Below are 20,350 nucleotides of genomic sequence, written 5' to 3'. Positions count from 1 at the left end.
TATTCTTTTTTTTTAATTATTTACTTATGTATTCCTTTTTCATGCCTGAGCGTTCTGTCTGCATGTACACCTGAATGCGTGAAGAGGACATCAGACCCCTTTATAGATGGTCATGAGCCACCATGTGGTTGCTGGGAATTGAACTCAGGACCTCTCAAAGAGCAGCCAGTGCTCTTAGCCACGGAGCCATCTCACCAACCCCCAACATTCTTTATTCTAAGGTCTTCATTTCTCCCACCTACCTTGGTACTGCCCGAGGGTGGTTGTTGTGAACCAGATCACGTCTCCTCACATTTCCTATATTGGGGTTCTAAACCCCCAGTACCTCAGCATGGGATGATGTTTTATTTTACTACACTTATTTATTTGTGTGTGTGCATGCACATGCACCACAGTGGACAGTGGCATTCAGAAGACAACGTGACAGGGTCTGTGTTCTCCGTCCATCATGTGGATCCTGGGGAATAGACTCAGGCCACTTGGCTTAGCTAAAAGCATCATCGCTTTCTGGGCTGTCTCACTAACCGTAGTTTAAATGAAGCCCTTTCGGGGTGTAGGTATCATAATCAAACAGGACTGCTATCCTTAGAGAAGGGAGAAACCAGGGCTCAAACACACACAGAGTAGGGACCACGGGACGCCTGGAGGACAAGATACGCACGTCAAAAAGAGAGGCCTTTGAAGAAACCGCTCCTAACATACCTTGCTCTCTCCAACTCACGGCGTCCAGAATGGTGAGAAGATACGTTGTCTGGTTTAAGCCGCCTCCATGTCTGAGTATTCAAGATACCTGCCTGGGTACGACAATGCTGCTATGTGGACATTATAACCAGTGTCCCCGTGGCTGAGACCCGTCACCTTCTCCTCTCCTCCAGGACTCCCGCAGCATAGCTAGCCTCAGTTTCTTACTGATGTCTTCCATTTGTGCCTTATTCTGGGGTGACGGAGAAGGTGGCTTTGAGGAGCTGATAATTAACATCACTCTAGGACTCAGTGTCCAACCCACAGCTATAAATATGGCCTAACAGAAAATCATATTTACCTATAACATGAAGTTTTCTTTTTTGCATTTTTTTCATAACCCAATTGTACAGTTCTCAAGTGTGAAATCTATAAACGACAGATGTTTGTCAGAAGGACAAACATCTAGATGTGTCATGCAGGTCTAAGACAGCAAGGCCTTTTGCTGAGCTGGGTGGGGTTCTGCCTCTTGTCTATCGTCACCTGCCTGCTTAGACCTGAGCTCTTCTGGGGACAACAGTCAGCTCTCCTTCTTAACATCCTTGACCGTTGACACTCCTGCCTTTCCCTTTGAAGTACTGGGATTGGAGGCACACAGCAGCGCACCTGTCCTATGCTGTGCCAGGACTTAAACCTAGGCCTCCCTTACGTTAGGCAAGGACTCTTTGAAGAACTCAAGCCACGCCTTCAGCCCCATATCCTCCATTACTAGGGGCTCGCTCTCCCTCTCTCCCCGTATCTTCATCTGTATCTCCCAGATGCCCTCACATCCCACAACACAGCATAGGACCCTCTGAAGTCATATCTTGTCCAGAAGCTGCACCAGAACTTCACCTTAAAGGGACAGTTCTCAGTGGCTCAAGCCACAGCCTGATGATCAGGCCAGAGTGGAAAACCTTTCTATTCCGGCTGACTACCAAACATCAGTGCCCAGAGACAGGGAGGCAGCCAGATAAGCCCTCAGCCATCTCCCAGGGCAGCTCCTCCCCCTTCAGACCTGAGCAAGGAGCCTAGGACAGGCCTGGCAGGGTTAGAAGTCTGAGAAGCCACCAGCCGGCTCCCCTGTGTATCTTTGGTCCTTGTGCGAATGCACCCTGGCCACACTTTCATTAAGGCTGTGTGCAGAAAGCACTGAGAATGGAGGCAGGCCAGGCAGGCAGCTGCTGAAACCCCTCCTCCACTACTGGCTGCAAACAGCCGCTCTTTGTGAGCTGGAAACTAGGGAAGAGCAGTGGAGGCCAGTCTCCCTAGAAGGAAGTCTGGAGCCTTCAGTTCAGTCCAGGAGGAGGAAGAAAAGAGTGGAGTGGGCTGGCGAGGAGGGGTGGGGGTGGGGTTGTCTCCTGAAACTATCCTCTTATAGATCCAACAAAGCCCAAGGTGCAGCCTCGCTCCTTTGTCTATCTCCTGTGCACCTGAGCCCTGAGCAAGCCACCATCTCTTTGTCTGACATCCACACTGGCAAACACACCCTCAATCCGCTGTGTCCATGGTGGCCTCAGCAGAGAGATGTCAAATTTTACTGCAAATAGTACCTCCAAGTGAACAATGTTAAGGGCCAGACACAGAGACTAGAGAAGCCAGGATCACAGTTCTGGGGATCATAGATAGTCACTGAAGCAATATTGTTGCATTTCAAGTTCTGTGTAACAAGTCTTATCATCAGCATCTGTAGGGAAAGGACATTTAAATCACTTGGAGGGCTTCATAGAAGAGGTTTTTTTGGGGGGTTGGGTTTTTTTTTCTGTTTTAATTTCTATTTTTATTTTTATTTCTATTTTAAAGGTTAAATGAAATCTGGTGCAAAGACAGGTGTTACAGTCCAGACCTGTCATCCAGCACTCAGGAGGCAGAGGTGGGAGGATGGTGATTTTTGAGGCCAGCTTGAGCTACATAGTAATAAAGTACACTAGTAATAAAGTAAAACAGAAATGAGGAGATTACTCAATCAGGAAGGTGCCTGCTGGGCACTCAGGATAGATATCAAGTGTGGATTCCCAGCATCTGCATGTAAAAAAAAAAAGGCATGTGTCTGTCATTCAGTGCTAGGGAAGCAGGGACAAGTGGATCACTACAACATAACCAAACCAGTGAGATTCAGGTCCAGAAAAAGACTATGGCAAATAATAATAATAATAATAATAATAATAATAATAATAATAACAACAACAACAACCAGCCAGAGAATGATTGAAGACATCCAGTGCTGAACTCTGACCGCATACACATGAGTGCATACCTGTGCAAAAGAATCCAAGCACATCACACACACACCACACACACACACACACAATTAAACCAACTAAAGAAGGTATAGTATAATAAAAACAAAATGGCTAGAAGCCAGGAAACAAGGCATCTAAGAGAAAGAAGCGCAAGCTCCGAGCTCGTGGGTCTGAAGGCAGACAGCAGCCCCTGGAGACCGCAGGAGCGTCTGAGAATACAATTCCCATAAGCTGGGGGATAGGAAAAGACCAGTCCAAACGGGAACCAAGAGTAAGATCATGGCAGGCCTCACAGGACATGGGTCAGACTAAACTGCTGCTCTGTGTTCCTGAGCTGCCCGGGGCTGGCAGCTCAGAGGGCTCCTTGAGCATCTCTGGTGACTTGACCACAAGGTTAGGAAGGAAGAGCTGAGAGGCGGGAAGTTTTCAGGGCAAAGCTCTCAAAGCCAGCTTCTGCTTGGTTCTTACTTCCGTTTCCGCCTCCCGGAAGCTGCCTCTGTAGTTTATCGTTCACAGAACACATTGACAGGGAAAACTTATCCCACCAATGCCCCCAGGATGTGGCTCGAGACTTCCTGCCCACATCCCCCCAGCCCCCCCCAGGTCAGCGGCAGCAAATGCTCCACTTGGAGGCTGCTCCTGTGGAGAAGCGCGCTGTTGAGAAGACAGGCAGGGAGGAACCGACATGTGGATCAGAAGGTGCAAGCAGAGGGCGAGGGCATACAGGGGCACCATGCCTGGGCGGGAAAGGAAGAAAGAAAGAGAAAGATGGGTGGGGGAGGTGCACCAAGTACCTCTCGGCTCGTGAACGGTTATCATGTGCAGACCTCTCTTTTCAATAAAAAATGAATAGAAGACCAGTAAATCCAGGAAAAGATTATGCACCTGCTGAATATGTGCTCAATGCTGAAAGACTTTTGGGGGAGTCTCTCAGGGGAAACAGCCCTTAGGGACACAGGCTTAAATCCCAGGGCTTCACAGACCACATAGCCTGAGAGAAAAGGGGGAGCCAAAAGGAGAAAGTCAGCATCTCTGTTAGCACCGTTGCTAGGGTCAGAGGCTGGGCCTTGGCGGCCTTAATAGGCCAATTAAACAAGTAGCCACATTGGAAAAAGGAGCAAAGACCTCCACTGACACCCACCCCCACCCCCACATGACCGTCTGCAGAGAGCTGGCATGAGGGTTAGAGTTAAAGAGAAGGCAAGAAATATTAAGAGCTAAACAGACCCAGTCAAGGTGTGGTCCCGCCCCCCATGACCCATCATTGCCTGGGCTCCAGTGTCTTCTGCAGGATAGTCTGACAAGTTGTCCTAACTGTGTGAAATGTCTTTTTTTTTTTAAACAAGCCCCTCCTCTGGCTGGCAGCAGACTCCAGCTCCTTCCTTCTCTAGCAGGAGATTCCTGGGGAGATTCCAATTTCTTGGGGTGCATGATTTCAATAATTGATAACCAAAGAGAGGGGCACACGTTTCTTTTTAGACCATCTAAACTTCTGCCAGGATGGCTATACATCCTCTTCTAGGTGGGGAGGCTACAGAGCTAGGAAGGGCTCTCTGAGACGGAGCCTGGCCTGTGATTCCTTGCTGACATTCAAAGCATCTCCAGGTCAGGCCAGGTTGGAACTTTAAGGCCTTTAAGCCAAGCTGCGGTGGCACACGCCTTTAATCCCAGCACTGGGGAGGCAGAGGCAAGTAGATCTCTGTGTGTTCAAGGCCAGCTTGGTCTACATAGCTAGTTCCAGGATAGCCAGAACTACACAAAGAAACCCTGTTTCAATAAATTGAGAGAGAGAGGAGAGGAGAGGAGAAAGAGAGAGAGAGAGAGAGAGAGAGAGAGAGAGAGAGAGAGAGAGACTTTACTCTTAGAACCCCTAGGGACTCTCAGACATCTTCTTCCTTCCTTCCTTCCTTTCTCTCTCTCTCTCTCTCTCTCTCTCTCTCTCTCTCTCTCTCTCTCTTTTTCCTGTTTTTGGTTTTTTGAGACAAGGTCTCACTTATATAGCATCCCAATCCTCCTGCTTCAGCCCACAGAGCCAGGAGTGCAGATGGAGTCACCATGTCCAGGAAGTCGTTTGGTCCTTTTGTATCCACCAAGGAAAGGGGACAGACGCCTTAGAAAGGTCCAGGTCCTCTCCACTAACACAAACAAGCCATGTGATCTTATTTTATCTATCTCACTTCGGTTACCCTTAGTATAGAATAAAAAGGATGTGGGCTCCAAGATGGCTCAGCTTGCACGAAAATCATAAATAAACGGAAAGGCTTTGTTTTAAGGATGCATACACCTTATATTACTGTGGTTAAAGGCCAAGAGTTGAAATTAAAATGGGTTAAAACTTCCACATATGGGGGTGGAGAGATCACTCGATGGCTAAGAGCACTCCTTAAGGGGCTCCTTGGCTGCTCTTCCGGGGGACCCAGGTTTAATTCTTAGCACCCACATGACAACTCACAGCTGTCCGTTGCTCCAGCTCCAAGGGATCCGATGCCTTCTTCTGGCCTTGGGCACCAAGCATGCACATGATACGCAGACATATATGCAGGAACATTTTAAAAAATATTCCCACATGTAAAGAAAAAAATTCACTTCTATCAGAGATTTGCTTTCTAGTTCTGAAGTCGGCTAATGCATCCACTTTTTTCATGCCTGGATGTGCACTCACACATGTGTGCATAGAGGCACATATGTGCATGTGCGTGGAGAACAAAGGACTACAGATGTCATTCCTCAGGTGCCATTCATCTTGAATTTTATCTTTGTCTCCTTTTGAAATGGGGGGGGGGGGCTCACTGTGTAGCTTTGGCTGGCCCAGAGCCTGCTATGTAAACCAGGCTGGCCTCAGAGGTACAGAGATTCACTTTCCTCTGCCTCCCAAATGCTGGGGTTAAAGGGGTGCACCGCCACGCTGGCTCCATCCATAGTGGCTTTTTGAGACAGGGTCTTTCACTAGCCTGAAGCTCACTAAGTAGACTAAGCTGGCCAGCCAAGGAGCCCCAGGAGTCTGCCTGTCTCTACCTCTCTAGTATTGAAATTACAAGTGTGCGCCACCGCACCAGCTTGTTTGTTTGTTTGTGTTTAACATAGGTCAGAACCAGATGTCATTCACTTAGCACTTTACTGACCAAGCTATCTCCTTAGCCTCCATACTAAAATTTTAACTGAGTTTTGTTCCCCTCCCCCCTGAGATCTTGCTTTTGAGTGCTTTTGGTTTAGGGGGCTTTGATATTTAGTTTGAGATTGCTGTGCTGTGTTCTGTTTTGTTCTAACGGAGGTATGTATCTACGGTGCTAATTAACTGTCAACTTGACAGATTCTAGATTCACCTTGGAGACCAGACTCTGGACTTGAGGGACTCTCCTGATTGTGCCAACTGAATGGTAAGACCTGCCCACTGTGGGTGTCATCAATCCCTGAGTAGGGGATGCTGCACTGGATAAACTGGAGAAGAGGAGCTAATGAAGGAACCTTGGTATGTCCTTGGTTCTTGACCGTGGCTGCAAATGAGAGCAGCTACCTGGAGCTCCAGCCACCGTGGCTTTACCTCCATAGTGAGTTATACCCTGGAACCATTACCGTGATAAGCCCTTTCTCCCTTAAGTTGCTTTAGTCGGAGTATTTGATCACATCCACAAAAACTACGACAACCATCTTAGAAAAAGATAATTTCCTTAATATTGTTTTTTAACATATCTTCATTTCCTACAGAACCACAGGTATCCAGCCCCTAAAAATTATCTTGTTCTCAAGCCTGAAACCCAGAGTCAGAATACATTTCCTCCAGTCATCTTAACAAAGACATCAATGTTGCCAAAACCCTGAGATTTGAAGCTGAACTTTTATCCTCTCCGTGGCCTCATCATCACATCAGGCCTGTTTTTCATATTCTTTCGTAAGAACGCTGCTATTTTCCACACTACCCATTACACGCTGAATCTATTTGAAAACCAAACTAGGACTCTCTTTCTGAAATATTCCAAGATGCATTACCATAGTTTTATGCTGCTGTTTCATCATGTCCAAATCATTTTCTCACCAAACGCTATCAAAGAGAGTGCATGGGGGAGACAGCTCAGTCCATGACGCACTTGCTGTGCAGGCCTGAGAACATTAGCTTGAATCCTCAGCACCCACATAAAAAGCTAAGGGCAGCTTCCGGTGCCTGTAACCCCAGGACGGCATGGGGACGTAGTGGGACTCCTAAGCGCTTGCTGGCTGCCAGTCTGGCTCCAGATTCAGAGAGATACCCTGTCTCAAGGGAATAAGGTGGTGCGTGATGAAGCAGGACACTAGACATCCTGTCTGAGCTCTGTGGCATGCACGCGCGCGCACACACACACACACACACACTCACACACACGCTGCAGCTGGTTTAAATGGGGGCAAAAGATGGTTTATCTTCTATGTTTGGGAGATGAAATCAGAAGCAGTCAGGAGCAGGACACAAACGAAGTGAAAGATATATAGAACATAACGCAGGTCACGATAAACAGTACGGCAACGTCCACATTTTATAGGCAAGAAGTTGGAGGAGGCTGGGGCGGGGGAGATGTCGGGGATTAAGAACGCTTCCTGCTTTTGCAAAGGAGCTGAATTCGGTCCCCAGAATCCATGCTCCGCCACAGCTTGTAACTCCAGGGAGTTCCATGCCCTCTTTAGGCCTTCTGGGGTGTACAGAACTCGGATGGACAAACACACGCGTACACATAAATAATCAATAAAGATAAATCTTTTAAAAGGGAGTTAAAAGATTCAAGTCAAATAATTCTGTGATAAAGGAGTAAGATGGTTTTCGAAAGAAAAGAAAAAGAAAAAAAAAAGCCTTCCACAAAGCCGTGCCCTGGCCTCATGCAGACGTTTTCCATCAAAGGAAACAGAACAGTTTTAACAGAACCCACCTGATTGGATATTACAAGTAAAGCCAAATTTTCCTCACATTTTTCCCTATCGCGTGGCTTAAGCGCATCTTATGTAACACGGTCACTGCAGAAGGAAAGACTCCTTCACGACCCTTCATGCTCAGGTCCTCATTCAAACGCCCAGAGCATGACATCCTAACAGCCTAACAGCCGGGCACCCGGAAGTGTCTGAGGAACCATTTTTCTGTCTGTAAATCACTTCCCCTCATCCCATTCCTCTTTCTTCACATATGTAAATCGACGTGCCTGATTTCCAGTCCCCCTACCAGCCACAACAACCAAATCACCCTCAAGGGACATCCAGTGCCTTGTTATTTTGGTCTCAGTGTTAAGGGGGGAGGGGGAGGGGAGGGCAGAGAGAGGCTATTATATTCTCAAAAGTCAGAATTCTCCCTGATTAGATTTCTGGCTCACTGATAAATCTTTATTCCCTGAAATCTATTATTACTGTATGCTGGATATTTGGCTTTTTTAGAGCCAGGCTATTGCACGGCGTTTCCGATATAAATTGTCTATAATAACAGATGCCGAGTTTTGAAGGGAGCATTTGGTCAGGTTCTGACCCCGCCCCCTTGGGATCTAGCCTCAGCTCCCAGCAGCACATCTAAGGCAGCACAAGACACGAGAGAATTTAAAACAACTCGCACATAGCCATGTCCCCTAATGAGCATCGTCCTCTTCTCCTCCTACCCTGAGGCACCTTGTAGGATGTTTAGCAATTAGAATACAGGTCTTTCTTTTTATTAGAAAATTTATAAGACACATTCCCTTTTCTCCACCATTAAAAAAAAAAAAAGGAGGTTAAAAAAAAAAAGTACAATTCCTACCAAGATTGAGCTGCATGTAGCTCCCTGCCTTAGTTTGTGTGAATCGTTGCACGATTAATAAGAAAAAATAGCACATGCATGTTTCATAAGCGGTGAGTGCCCATGGAGAAAACCCACCATAGGAGTTCCAGACCCCCAAACAGCGTCATCTATGCCAGAAGTTGCTGCATTTTCAGAGCATCTCAGAATTATAAGAAATTGTGTTATTTTCATGTGCTAAAAAACCCCAGAAGAAGGCTCTTCTGTTTTTTGGGGGGGAGGGGCTCATTAAAATTGTGCAGATGATTCTATTCCTGACCTTGCAAGAGACAGGATCAAGAAGGAGAGGAGAGAGCTCGCTGTGACACTGCACTCATCTGCTTGCGTTAAGCTCAAAACCCGCGTCTCCAGGATGTGTATTTGTCATGTCAGACCGAGCTGAAGGCATCTGCCAAGAAACTATTTTCACTATTCGACTGGTGCCAGCCGGAATCCACTTCCACAAACCTGCATACTGATGAGAACTGAAGCTCTCAGTTAGGTCTCTCTCGTTTCTCCCCCCATGCCTCTTCCCCTTGCAGAGGAGTGAAGCCATCTTACTAATTCATGAGTACCCTCACTATCCAGCCATCTAAAAAAAATTGTTTTACTCATCAATAACAGCCAACTAAAAGCAAAGCGCATCCCACAGGGGTTAGAGGAAAAGGCGGGCAACTGGCGAGCATTGATTGCCAAGCCTCGCTGATACTCACTGAAGGCAGCCACAGCCAGGGCCAGGGTGACAATGATGGAGAACCAGGATACCCACAATGCCTTCTTCCTGTAGTTCTGGGCTTCGTGAGGTTTCAGCCGGGTGCTGCTTTCTAGTAAACCTGAGAGAAACAGGGAAGGAAAGGAATAAGGCATTTCCATAGGACAGAACACATATCCAGAGCTAGAGCATCTCGTCCAAAGATTGTAAACCCACAGCCTGGGGACCGAGATGTGTTTGTTTGACCCACAACATGTTTTCACAATTAGGAGATTACATGTTTTTTTAGAAAACAAATTATAACATGTTCTGGCATCCTTTATAAAACCAGAGGCCTTGTAAGTATCAGATAAGTGTTTCTACAGGGCAACAGAAGCTCTCTCAGGTAAAGGAGCTCCACAGGCCTCATCACTCCTGAGACACGCCTCGCCATTCTCTGTTCCCTGCCAGAAGCCACTTGGCTCAGTAGAATTTTCTCATCCCAACAAAGCCCTTCCATTAGGGAAGAACTGTAGTAACTAAGTAGCATTTGGGATCCCCAGCTGTGAGCACTGATCCACTAGTTCAGTCCCAACCACAGTGTCAGGTTTACACAAAACCAAAGGATCATAGCTGTACAAATGTCCTCACTGGACCCCTCGGCAACCAGTAGCCATCAGGCCCAGATTTTACAGCATGTTTTCTTCTTCCTTTTTTTTTTTAATGAAACACACATTAAGCAAATAACCAGTTGACTAATCAATTAATTAAAATAATTAAAACTGTTTCAGGGATCTGGGGAAATAGTTCATTCAAGAAACTGCCTGCCATACAAACATGAAGACCTGAGTTTGAGTCTCCCTGTGAAATAGCCAGGCATGGCAGTGCATGCTTGTAATTCCCAGCACTTGGGAAACAATGACAGCAGACCCCTGGGGTCACTAGTCAGCAGTACACCCTACTTGGTAAGTTCCAAGCCAATGAGAGATTCTTTCATGAGGTATATAGCAATCCCAAGGAAAGACTTCTGAAATTGAACTGCACACACACACACACACACACACACACACACACACTATCAGAATATGAAAGTACAGTAAACCTGCTAAAGCCAGAGCTAGCTTCCTAGGAAGGCTGCAAGTGCAACAGGCTTTACTTATCTCCTGTGTTTTACACATAAGGAGCCCGTGACAAAAGCGGGGCTCTGTGACAATCACCAGCAATGTTCACTTATACATCTTCAGGTTGATCTTTCTTATCCTTTAGGGAAAAAAATTGTAGGGGCTGGAGAAATGGCTTTAGTGCTTAAGAGCACATATTGCTCTTGCAGAGGACCCAAGTTTGCTTGCTAGTACCCATATCAGGAAACTCACAACTGCCCGTAACACCATCTCCCAGGGACCTGACACCCCCGTCCTCATATGCAGACATATGTACATATACATTAATAATAATAATAATAATAATAATAATAAGAAGAAGAAGAAGAAGAAGAAGAAGAAGAAGAAGAAGAAGAAGAAGAAGAAGAAGTATTTTTAAAATAAAATTGTAGCCAGGAGATGGTGGCGCATGCCTTTAATTGCAGTACTTAGGAGGCAAAGGCAAGCAGATCTCTGAATTTGAGGCTAGCCTGGTCTACAAAGTAAGTTCCTGGATAGTCAGGGCTACAACAAAGAAATCTTGTCTTGGTAAAAAAAAAAAAAAAAAAAAAGTGGGGGAGGGGAAGATGGAAGAAGAGGAGGAGGAGGAAGGGGAGGAGGAGGATTAGGAGGAGGAGGAGGAGGAGGAAGAAGAAGAAGAAGAAGAAGAAGAAGAAGAAGAAGAAGAAGAAGAAGATGATTGTATGTGCCGTTTCTTGGTTACCAGTGAGCCAAATTTTCAGTCATGTATCTTATACAAGTAAAAGCCAGTTGTGCCAGCTCTGGCTACATAATACATCTTTCAGAGGCTGGGCAGCCTCATCACACCAGCTAGAGACAATGATGGATATGAAGCTAACTTGTAAAATGTCACAGTGTGCAATGTATCACATATGAGCACCATTCATTCATCTGACTGACTACCACTGTAGGAACAGAAAGGACAGGAGACCATTCTTCCTCTAAGATTAGGGTCATGACTGACACACCTACAAGACAGGTTAACAAGAGGGGAAAGGTACCAAATGTATTGAAACAAAGATCTATGTGATGGGTTAGAGATGTAGTGCACTCAGGAAAGAGCTTGCCTAGCTCGCATGAAGCCCTGGGTCTGACCACAGCACTGCATCGACTAGAGGTGGTGATGCACACCGCAAGCTCAGCACTTGGGAGACGGCAGTAGAAGGACCAGAAGTTCAAGGTCACCTTCAGATACATAGGGAGCTTGGGTGTGTCCTGGGATACTCAAGACTCTGTCTCAGAAGTTAGTAAGAACAACAGTTAAGATGGGAGGAAGGGAACAAAGAAAGAATGGAGGGAGAGGGAGGGAAGGAAAGGTGAAGGGGAGGAAGGAGAGGAGGGAGAAGGAAGGAGGGGTAGGGAGAAAGGGGGAGAGGAAGGGGGGAAAGAGAAAGAGAGATCATTGATCCTATGTGACAGAGAAGGCTTTAGAAATAAAGACTCTACAGCCAAGGGGAGCTATTTTTATGCTCAGATTCAATGAAAAATGCATATCCCTGTAGAGACGAGATTAGATAAGAGATGAATGAAGCACAGAACCTCAACAAGACCTGTCTGCTCCAAGGCCTGGCATCCCCTGTGAGACACTGATGCGGTGGGTGTGGGTCAGGACCGGTTCTCGAATGAGGTGTTTTGATTGAGTCGCTATTAGACAAGGGCAGTCAGAGAGTTTCTGTGTGACCAGCTCCTGCACTTGGGGGATTGAGGGGGCGTGCAAGACAACAATTCTTGGGCTTATAGCTATCTTTGAGGCAAGAGGGCTGGTTTTTTAACATTCTGATTTGGGCGGGGGGGGGGGGGGGGCGACCAGAGGTTGACCTCAAGTGTTGTTCCGCAGGTACCATCTGCCACATGTTTTGTAACAGTGCCTCTCACTCAACCTGGAGCTCAGACATTCTGCTTCGGCTGGCTGGCCAGGGGCCCTAAGGACCTGCCTACCCTTACCCCCTTCACTTCTGGGGTTACAAGCCTGTGCCATTACACCCAGCGTTTTTCACGTGGGGTCTGGGGGTACAACTCAGGCTCTTATGCTTGCAAGGCAAGCAATTTAACAACTGTGCCATCTCCCCAGTTCTAGTTTTTATGGCCAGCCTTGGGGTGAAATGGGGGCACAAGAAGAAAAGGGACAAGGGGAGGCTTTGCTTCTAAGGCCTTCTGGAAACGTTCAGCTCAGGGTACCCAGCATGCCGAAGTAACATACTTTGGAGGATCATTTTCTGAACCCCAGCACTGCCCAAAAATGCATCCTTTACATATATACATACATATATATATATATATATTAGATACAGTGGCAAGTGCTTTTAATCCCAGCATTCAGGAGCAGAAGCAAGCCAATCTTTGTGAGTTCAAGGCCAGCACAGCACAGCATGGTCTACATAGTGTGTTCCAGAGCAACCAGAGCTACATAATAGAGAGATCCTGTCTCAACCCCTGACCCAAAAATTATAACAAAGACCAAACTGAACTATCTTAGTCCAATCATCCTTGAATAGGCCTCAAACAAAGCAAGCAGGACTTTGGAGACAGCCCAGTAGATATAAAAATGAGTAAAGCCAGGTGGGGAGGGGAGCTTATATCGGAGCAGAGGGTAAATGAGAAAGCAAGCAGGGATTATCAGCCCCATCTTCACCACTGCACTGGAAAACTATCCTCAAGCTTCCTTCATTAATCCAGAAACGGGAGATGCAGCTGTAGCTCAGTTGGTATGGTGTTTGCCTCCCACTCACAGGGCCATGGGTTCTAGTCCCAGCCCCGAATAAAATGGGCATGGTGATAGACAGCTGTGATTCCCAGTCCTCTGGAGGTGGAGGCAGAAGATTAGACATTCAAGATCACCCTCAGCGACTACATGACAGTGAGGACAGCCTAAGCTACATGAGACCCTATCTGCAAATCGTAGTAAGTAATAATAATAAACAAATGCACTTGGATGGGAGAAGACAGATTCTCTTGTCTTGACAGATTCTGCTGTAGGTCCTGGTGCCTTTGAATAGAACTCGATGTCACCTTTCTCTGATTCTTCCTGGGCTCTAGGAAAATTTCTCGTTTATGCCTAACTGCAATCAGTCTTGTGTCCAAGGGAAGCTATAACCTACAATGAACAGGTCCCATACACCCCTAAAAATCTCCTGCCCTTTTCCAAATGAGTGTTTGTTTGTTTGTTTGTTTGTTTGTTTGTTTGTTTAATCTTTCCATCTGGAGAGCTGGTTTGGTGGGTACGGTACTGGCTGTGCAAGCCTAAGGACCTGGGTTCAGATCCCAGGAGCCCACATAACAGGCAGACATGGAGGCATCCCTGTAACCCTACTGGTGGGAGCAGGAGGATTATGGGACTTGATGGCTAGCCAGTCTAGCTGAAAAGACAACTCCAAGGGCAGCGAGAGACCCTGTCTTGGAAAGTACGGGCAGAGTGAGATTTCATCTCCTAGAAATGTCAGAGAAGCTACACCCATGAAGTCTCATTAAGACAGCTGCCTAAACCAGATGACAGAAACAGATGTGTTAACATGGAAGAGGGAAATCATTGGGGTCTCAACTTTACACAAAGAAGCACAGACAACAAAGAGAAACTGAGAGCAGGAGAGATAGTCTTCTCCAGGGAAGAGCCCCAGACTGGTTGCCAAATGACCAGCCCTGAAATCATCCATACAAGTAGCACTATACAGAGTAGGCTGTGCTTATATACACTAGCAATTAAGGAAATAAAGCCTCTGAATTTGAGAGCGAGCAAGGGGAGGGGGGCTTGTTCATGGGAAAGGGTGGAGGGAGAAAGGGGGAAGGGAAAAATTATATTCTAATTTGAAAATTTTAAGCTTAAAAATAATACAAAGGACTCCAAAACCGGTGTGTTCTTTTTTTTAAAGTGGAATAAAATTTTAAAAGAATTTTTAAGTTGACATATTTTATAGGAAAAAAAATATGGTGGAGAGCAATTGAGGAAAACACTGGACACTAAACTCTACCCTCCACCCGTACACACACACACACACACACACACACACACACTAGCATGGGCACGCATGAGTGTGTGTGCATGCGTGCATATGCATGTGTATGCGTGCGTGCAATTTTCCTTTCACCCTAGTCCATTGGTTTCAGAAGAAGAAGTGAAACTACACAATTTAAGTACCAGTTCGAACTCATGGTTCATTTACCCGGCATTCTGAGAGCACCCATTTCAAGAGGTTTGTCCGATAGGGGGGCAGAAACACAATCCATTTAAGAAACTGGGACAGTCATGGCTGGGCTCACCCTTGCTCGCCCTGCTGTGCAGCACTTATTTCTCCTTCCAGGGCTGGCTGCTTTCAACAACACACCTGGCCCTGACCACACAAGGGGATGCTTCCTCTGGTCGCCCCACCAAGACCAACACTCCCTCTGGGTGATTCAGGTGGCAGCCCTAGGATGCTGGACCACCTGCTACCGTGGCTTCTGGGTTTTCTGAGCCAGTAGGACTGGAAGTCCTTCCCTAGAGCTGACCTTCCTTGTGGCTCCCCTGAGCGATAGTAAAACTGAGCAGGGGGAAACAAAAAACAAAAAACAAAAAACCATAAAGTCGTTGTAATGGAAACACTGTCCAAAAGAGGAAGGACTTTTTTCTCTTTCGGTGCAACTGTGCTTATCTCTTCATTTCCTTTCTAAAAATGCAGCTGAGGGGCTCTCGAGGTGGCTTGGTGAGGAAAGTGCTTGCCGTGCAAACATGAGGACCTGAGTTCAAGGCCCAGAACCCTTATAAAAACCCAGGAAATAGTAGTGCATGCTTGGGTCCCTGGAAGCTCACTGGTCAGCCAGTGGAAAGAAGCAGTCCCAGATCCGGGAGAGACTTCGTTTCCAAAATAGACATCACTTGAAGAATGACACTTGTGGTTATCTCTGGCATCCACACATGTGCGCACACACATGCATACACACAAATTTGCATAGATACATGTATAGCTGATGCCAAAAAAATGGGCACTTTCTACTCTTTCAAAGGAAATAGAATGTGCAGACCCACAGGGCTCAGCTTGGAACTGACTGATCTCCACCCTAGCACACCAGATGCTTGCACACTCGTCGTGTGCTCACATACTATTTCCTTAGAAGTCTGAACTACCTCTCATTGATTTCTCCTGAGTTTATCCAGTTTTGTTGTCGGTGTATTGAGTCTTACTCCACACTCAAGACTAGCCCAGAATTTGACGTGTAGCCCAGGCTGGCCAGAATTTGACATTATAGCCCAGGCTAGCCATGGGTTCACAGTGAATCTGCTGCTTCTGTGTCCCAAGCACTTCTGTTCTAGGCCTGAGTCACCACACCAGGCAACTGAGCTTTCATTCTCTGCAGAAAGATTTTTGTTATTTGTTTGTCTATTTGTTTTAAGATGGACAGCTAGAGGAAAGAGCTAAATAACTCCTATAACGCTGTAAGGTGGGGCGACTTCCTAAGGTTTGGGACAAAATCATAGAGAAATTCATATTAAAGAAGGGGAGAAGGAACCCCTAAGATCAATTGGGCCGTGTGTGTGTGTGTGTGTGTGTGTGTGTGTGTGTGTGTGTTAGTTCCTGAAAGTCTTAAACCACATAGTGCTTGCTTGCTTCCCGACCCACAGGCTCAACCAGCTGTTACAGTAATGTTGGGACATTCTGAGCTAGCTGGGATTCAGGAAAATAGCCCCTATCCCTTCTAGGAAGAAAATGTCTCCAAAATTCCAAACCACTAGGTCATAAAGTAACTGTCCAATGGCAATCAGAAGTGGTCTGATATACGGTAGACACCTCAGAAGGAAGTCAACACAGAAAAATAGTATGGAAGATAGATGTGCAGGCAGTGCCCATCCCCCACACCCTGTGGGGAGTGGGCCCAGCAGAAAGCCACTGCATCCAGGGAAAGCTGGAGACCAAGGAGTTTTCCTCTTCCCCAATTCCTGCCGCTGGTGAGAAGGATGTCACAACCCGTGAACCTTTCCCACAAGATAGCAAAAAATGGATATAGGAAAGATAAAGTAATATGAACATATAAGATATTACAACCAACCTCCGAGGCAGCCTTCTGATTTGTTTAACTGGAGACTTCATTTATCGTTAACTCTTTGCATCCCAGGAGTGGGTGGAACAAAAGAAATGTCACAGCGACTTTCAGCTGGCTCAGAATGGGTTCTGTGGAGGACAGGGCTCATCCTAACAGAGAGAGGTTGTGTGTGGTATGCAAGCTTCCACACAGCACTGGGTTATGAACACTAAATGCTTTCAGGGGAGAATATAATAGAAAATGAAGTTCACTTGACCACTGACAGAAAACCTAAAGAATGGATTAAGAAAAGGTTTGTGTCTTGTTTTGTTTTTACTTAACACTGAAGCATGGCCTCTAGATATCACTAAATATCAATTCATCCTAGCATGGGTTTCTTGTCTGTCCTTCTGCAGGGCTTGGGAGAGACTGATCGGCTCTTACAGATAACCCGCAATGCTACAGAATTAAGCCCAACCCTGGCATCCGCCTTTCTTCAATGCAAACTGTTTCAATCTTTTGAGGGGCAAAGGGAATTCTCACACCCCAGAATTAAAGTGAGAGGTTTTTTTTTTCTGGGTTTCTGATGATGCCATCCACTCTGCTGTCTCCAAGGCTATCAAGTTCTGTGGGAACAGAAAAAGGACCTGCAACACGGGTGCAGAACTCGTTCCAAGCTGGAGCAGCTCCAGTTCCCCGCACAGCATCCCTGCCGCTTCTGTGGGAAATCTGTTTCCATGTCATCCTGTTTCACACGCTACAATTCAGAATCTGTAAGGAAGAGATCCTGCATCCCAACACGAAACCGGAATATAAAGATGTACAGGAGGCACTAAGAATAGAACAGAAACCTGCTAGAACTAAAATAATATAAGCACTCTATACAATCGACAGATGAAAGCTTTCCAAAAAAAAAAAAAAAAATGACTGGGAAGGGCCTGGCTGCAGAGACCCCCATCTCCAACACCAACGGGTTTTAGCGGAACCGCTGATAATTTTTTGAGGGGTCCAATTCGGAAGCAGGAAGAAAGAGGAACGGTGTAGACGCGGTCTTCTCTGCAAAGAATCCAAGCTGCAGGCCAGGAAAGCAGCATGGGGAAGGACAGCCGGGCGGGATGAATGAGGGAGCCCTAGCGTTCGATGCAGCCCCCCCCCCCATGGAGACAGTGGCCGTGGGAGGGAAGTGGGGATGCCTTCTGGGAGATGCAGGGGTCCAAGGCCACCGTCCAAGGAAGGACTGAGCCTGGGCACACGCTCTCCAGGAAGTATCAGCTTTGGGTAGCTTCTGTGCAGACCAGGTTGGTGGCCAAACCCCCAAACATTCCAACCTCTCTCCAGCACCCTCACACTGTGGGGCGGTGACTGCTGTGACCCGGGAGCCAGAGAGCTAGGATCCATAGGAGTCCAGAGGCTAAAGGGACCCTGACTGTCACTATAGCGGACGCCCCGCCACTAACCCAGCAAAAAGAAGTTTCGCCCGGGTGATTGGCGTGGGCTCGCACAGCGGGATGCATTGGAACCCACGTCTCCAGGAACAGAAAGAAACCCTGTGGTCCCCTATAAGCCACCGTGAACCCGGTCTGCAAACTTTTCTCATGGGCACCGGAGAAGGCTGGCTTAGGAAGCCGCCAGGATCCGGAACCTGAAAGGGGCTCCCAGGAGACTCCGCTGCCCGGCCCACACGGATCCCGAGAGGTGGGACTGTCGCTTCTGCTCTCCGCGAGGAGCCCCACGTGTAGGGGACAGGTGGCTTCAGAGAGGCAAGGAGGAAGGAGCCCAGGGCGGTGGCAGCTCACCTCGGTCCTCCAGCCCGTCGCTGAACTGGCCGCTCTCGCTGATCCGCGGCTGCCGTTCCTCGTCCGACTGCATAGAAGAGCTCAGCGGGGCCGGGCTAGGGGCGGGGGCGGCGGTCGAGGACGCGTGGCCCCGCGGTGGCGGCCGCGGGACTCCGGGGCCAGGAGGGCTGCGGCGCTCGCTGCCGGGAGCAGGCTCCATGGAGCCGGGGCTGCAGATCCCCCGAGGGGAAGCCGATCGCGTTAAGAACTCGAGTCCCAAGTGCCAGGGACCGAGGGCGCGGAAAGAGAGCTTCACCCGGGCCGCGGTGAGCGGCAGGTCCGCCGCTAGCTCAGCGTGTGGCGGAGGCTGAGGCCGCGCTGTCGCCGCTGCGCTCCGCCCCCGGGGGCAGGTGCGGGCGGCAGGGACCCGCCCCAAGGCGCTGAGCCCGGGCACCGGGAGAGGGAGGGCCCTGGACAGTCCTAGGACTGGATTGAGGGACAGTAAAGGGGCGTGGGGACCAGTCTGCGGCTAGCGCAGGGCTGGGCGAGGGCGTGACGGAGGACGCGCCCCCGACTCGCGTCGCGGATTGGTGCCCAGGAAGGACCCCTCCATCCTAATTACTCTGCAGTCCTCGGAGCCTGTGGCTGAGCGTGGGCAGGAGAGAGGGCACCGCAGCTCATCAGGCCTCTTTATCTCGCAGAGCGACTCAGGATACAGGGGCTGCACCTGGTTCCCGCCTGCTCCGGCCGGTATCAGGAGTCACCTGTGCCCAAGCCCTTAAAGTGCTTTATCTCTCTTCTCAGTTTCTCTCCTGAAACAACTTAGACTGAGGTATTGCTGGAACAGTGGCTTCCGTTGCGACTATCCTTGGGCCTTTCCCTTCCATCTGTCACCAGCTCATTTCCCTCTCTGAGCATCCAGGATCTGTCTCCCTAGAAGACTCCTCTCTACCTGCCCGGGCTCATCCACGTTCTCCACCTCTGACCATACCAACTTCCTGCCCTTGCGCGGTGGGGCTAGTTTTCACAGCCAAGCCGCAACCTAACGAACTGGGCGAGCGTTTCATGGCACTAACACCCGAGCTCTGGAGAGTCTAGATTTTATCAAGAGGTTGCTATCAGTCTCTAAATTTAATCGGAGTACTATAGTATGCCAATTGCTTCATTTATGGGAATCCACCCCGCTTTCTTCTGAGAATAGCCGGATTCCGCTCTGCCGGTGATCATGGAAGTGCAGGTTTCCGGAAGGGGGACACATTTTGTTGAAATCAGGTCTGAGTGACCCCGGCTCCCTTTCGGGTTATTGTTGTTTTGTTTTGTTTTGTTTTAACAATAATTTCAACTATAAACTGAAAGCGTCAAACTAGGTAATTTCAGCAGCCCCTTCTTTCTCTAAAGAAAATGACACGCGCCTGTTTACTGGGCTTAGGACTCTCTCACTCCCCCACCCCCATCCCCCGCACTGGTCCTGATGCTGCTTTCAATAACAATGCTTCACAGAGCTCTCTGTCCTCTCCCGTCCTAGATTTTGGGGGATTTTTGTACCCCGTTTTCCTATTGGATGTCCTGTCAATGGTTCTCACAGAATCACAAGGCTACCAAGAACAAAAATACCCAGGCCTTGAACACTGTAGAGGTGAGGTCGGTGTCACAGACTGCGACAGAGTTGGCTGAAACCTTAACGCGAGTGCTTTGTAGACTCCATCTTCCTCCTTTATAGCCTGCTTTTTGAAATTTATATTTTCTTTTTCTCTGTGGTGCTAGGGACAGGAACAGGGGAGTTTAGCACAAGGTTTAGGACAGGGCTACATCCCCACTTCTAATCTGTTTGCTTGGGCGTTCATTAGGTATTTTAACAAGCATTTCTCCTTTGCTCTCTTATTCAATTGCTCTTGAAGTCTGGCTAGAAATCTTGGAACATGTTCCCCCTCCTCGAACACCTTCCCTCCCCTCGGCCGCGCCCGAGCCTCCCAACACACACACACACACACGCGCACACGCTGCAGAGC

The 20,350-nt window shown here is 47.9% G+C and overlaps 1 protein-coding gene across 1 annotated transcript in view; it reads right to left on the bottom strand.

Annotated features, from left to right (window-relative positions):
• Nucleotides 1-19,029, bottom strand: part of TMEM163 (transmembrane protein 163) — a 176,635-nt gene extending 157,606 nt beyond the window's left edge. Inside the window, exons 1-2 of the mRNA XM_084793665.1 lie at nucleotides 18,363-19,029; nucleotides 9,438-9,557 (exon numbers count right to left, since the gene is read on the bottom strand). Of these exons, the coding sequence (XP_084649791.1) occupies nucleotides 9,438-9,557; nucleotides 18,363-18,561 (319 nt within the window). The 5' untranslated portion in view covers nucleotides 18,562-19,029. The remainder of the gene's footprint in view (nucleotides 1-9,437; nucleotides 9,558-18,362) is intronic.
• Between the last annotated feature and the right edge of the window lie 1,321 nt (nucleotides 19,030-20,350).

The sequence above is a fragment of the Acomys minous genome (genome assembly GCF_964271855.1).
Source record: "Acomys minous genome assembly, chromosome: 1".
Taxonomy (NCBI): domain Eukaryota; kingdom Metazoa; phylum Chordata; class Mammalia; order Rodentia; family Muridae; genus Acomys; species Acomys minous.
The sequence above is the reverse complement of the archived record's forward strand: the minus strand, read 5'-3'. Positions and strand labels throughout refer to the sequence as shown.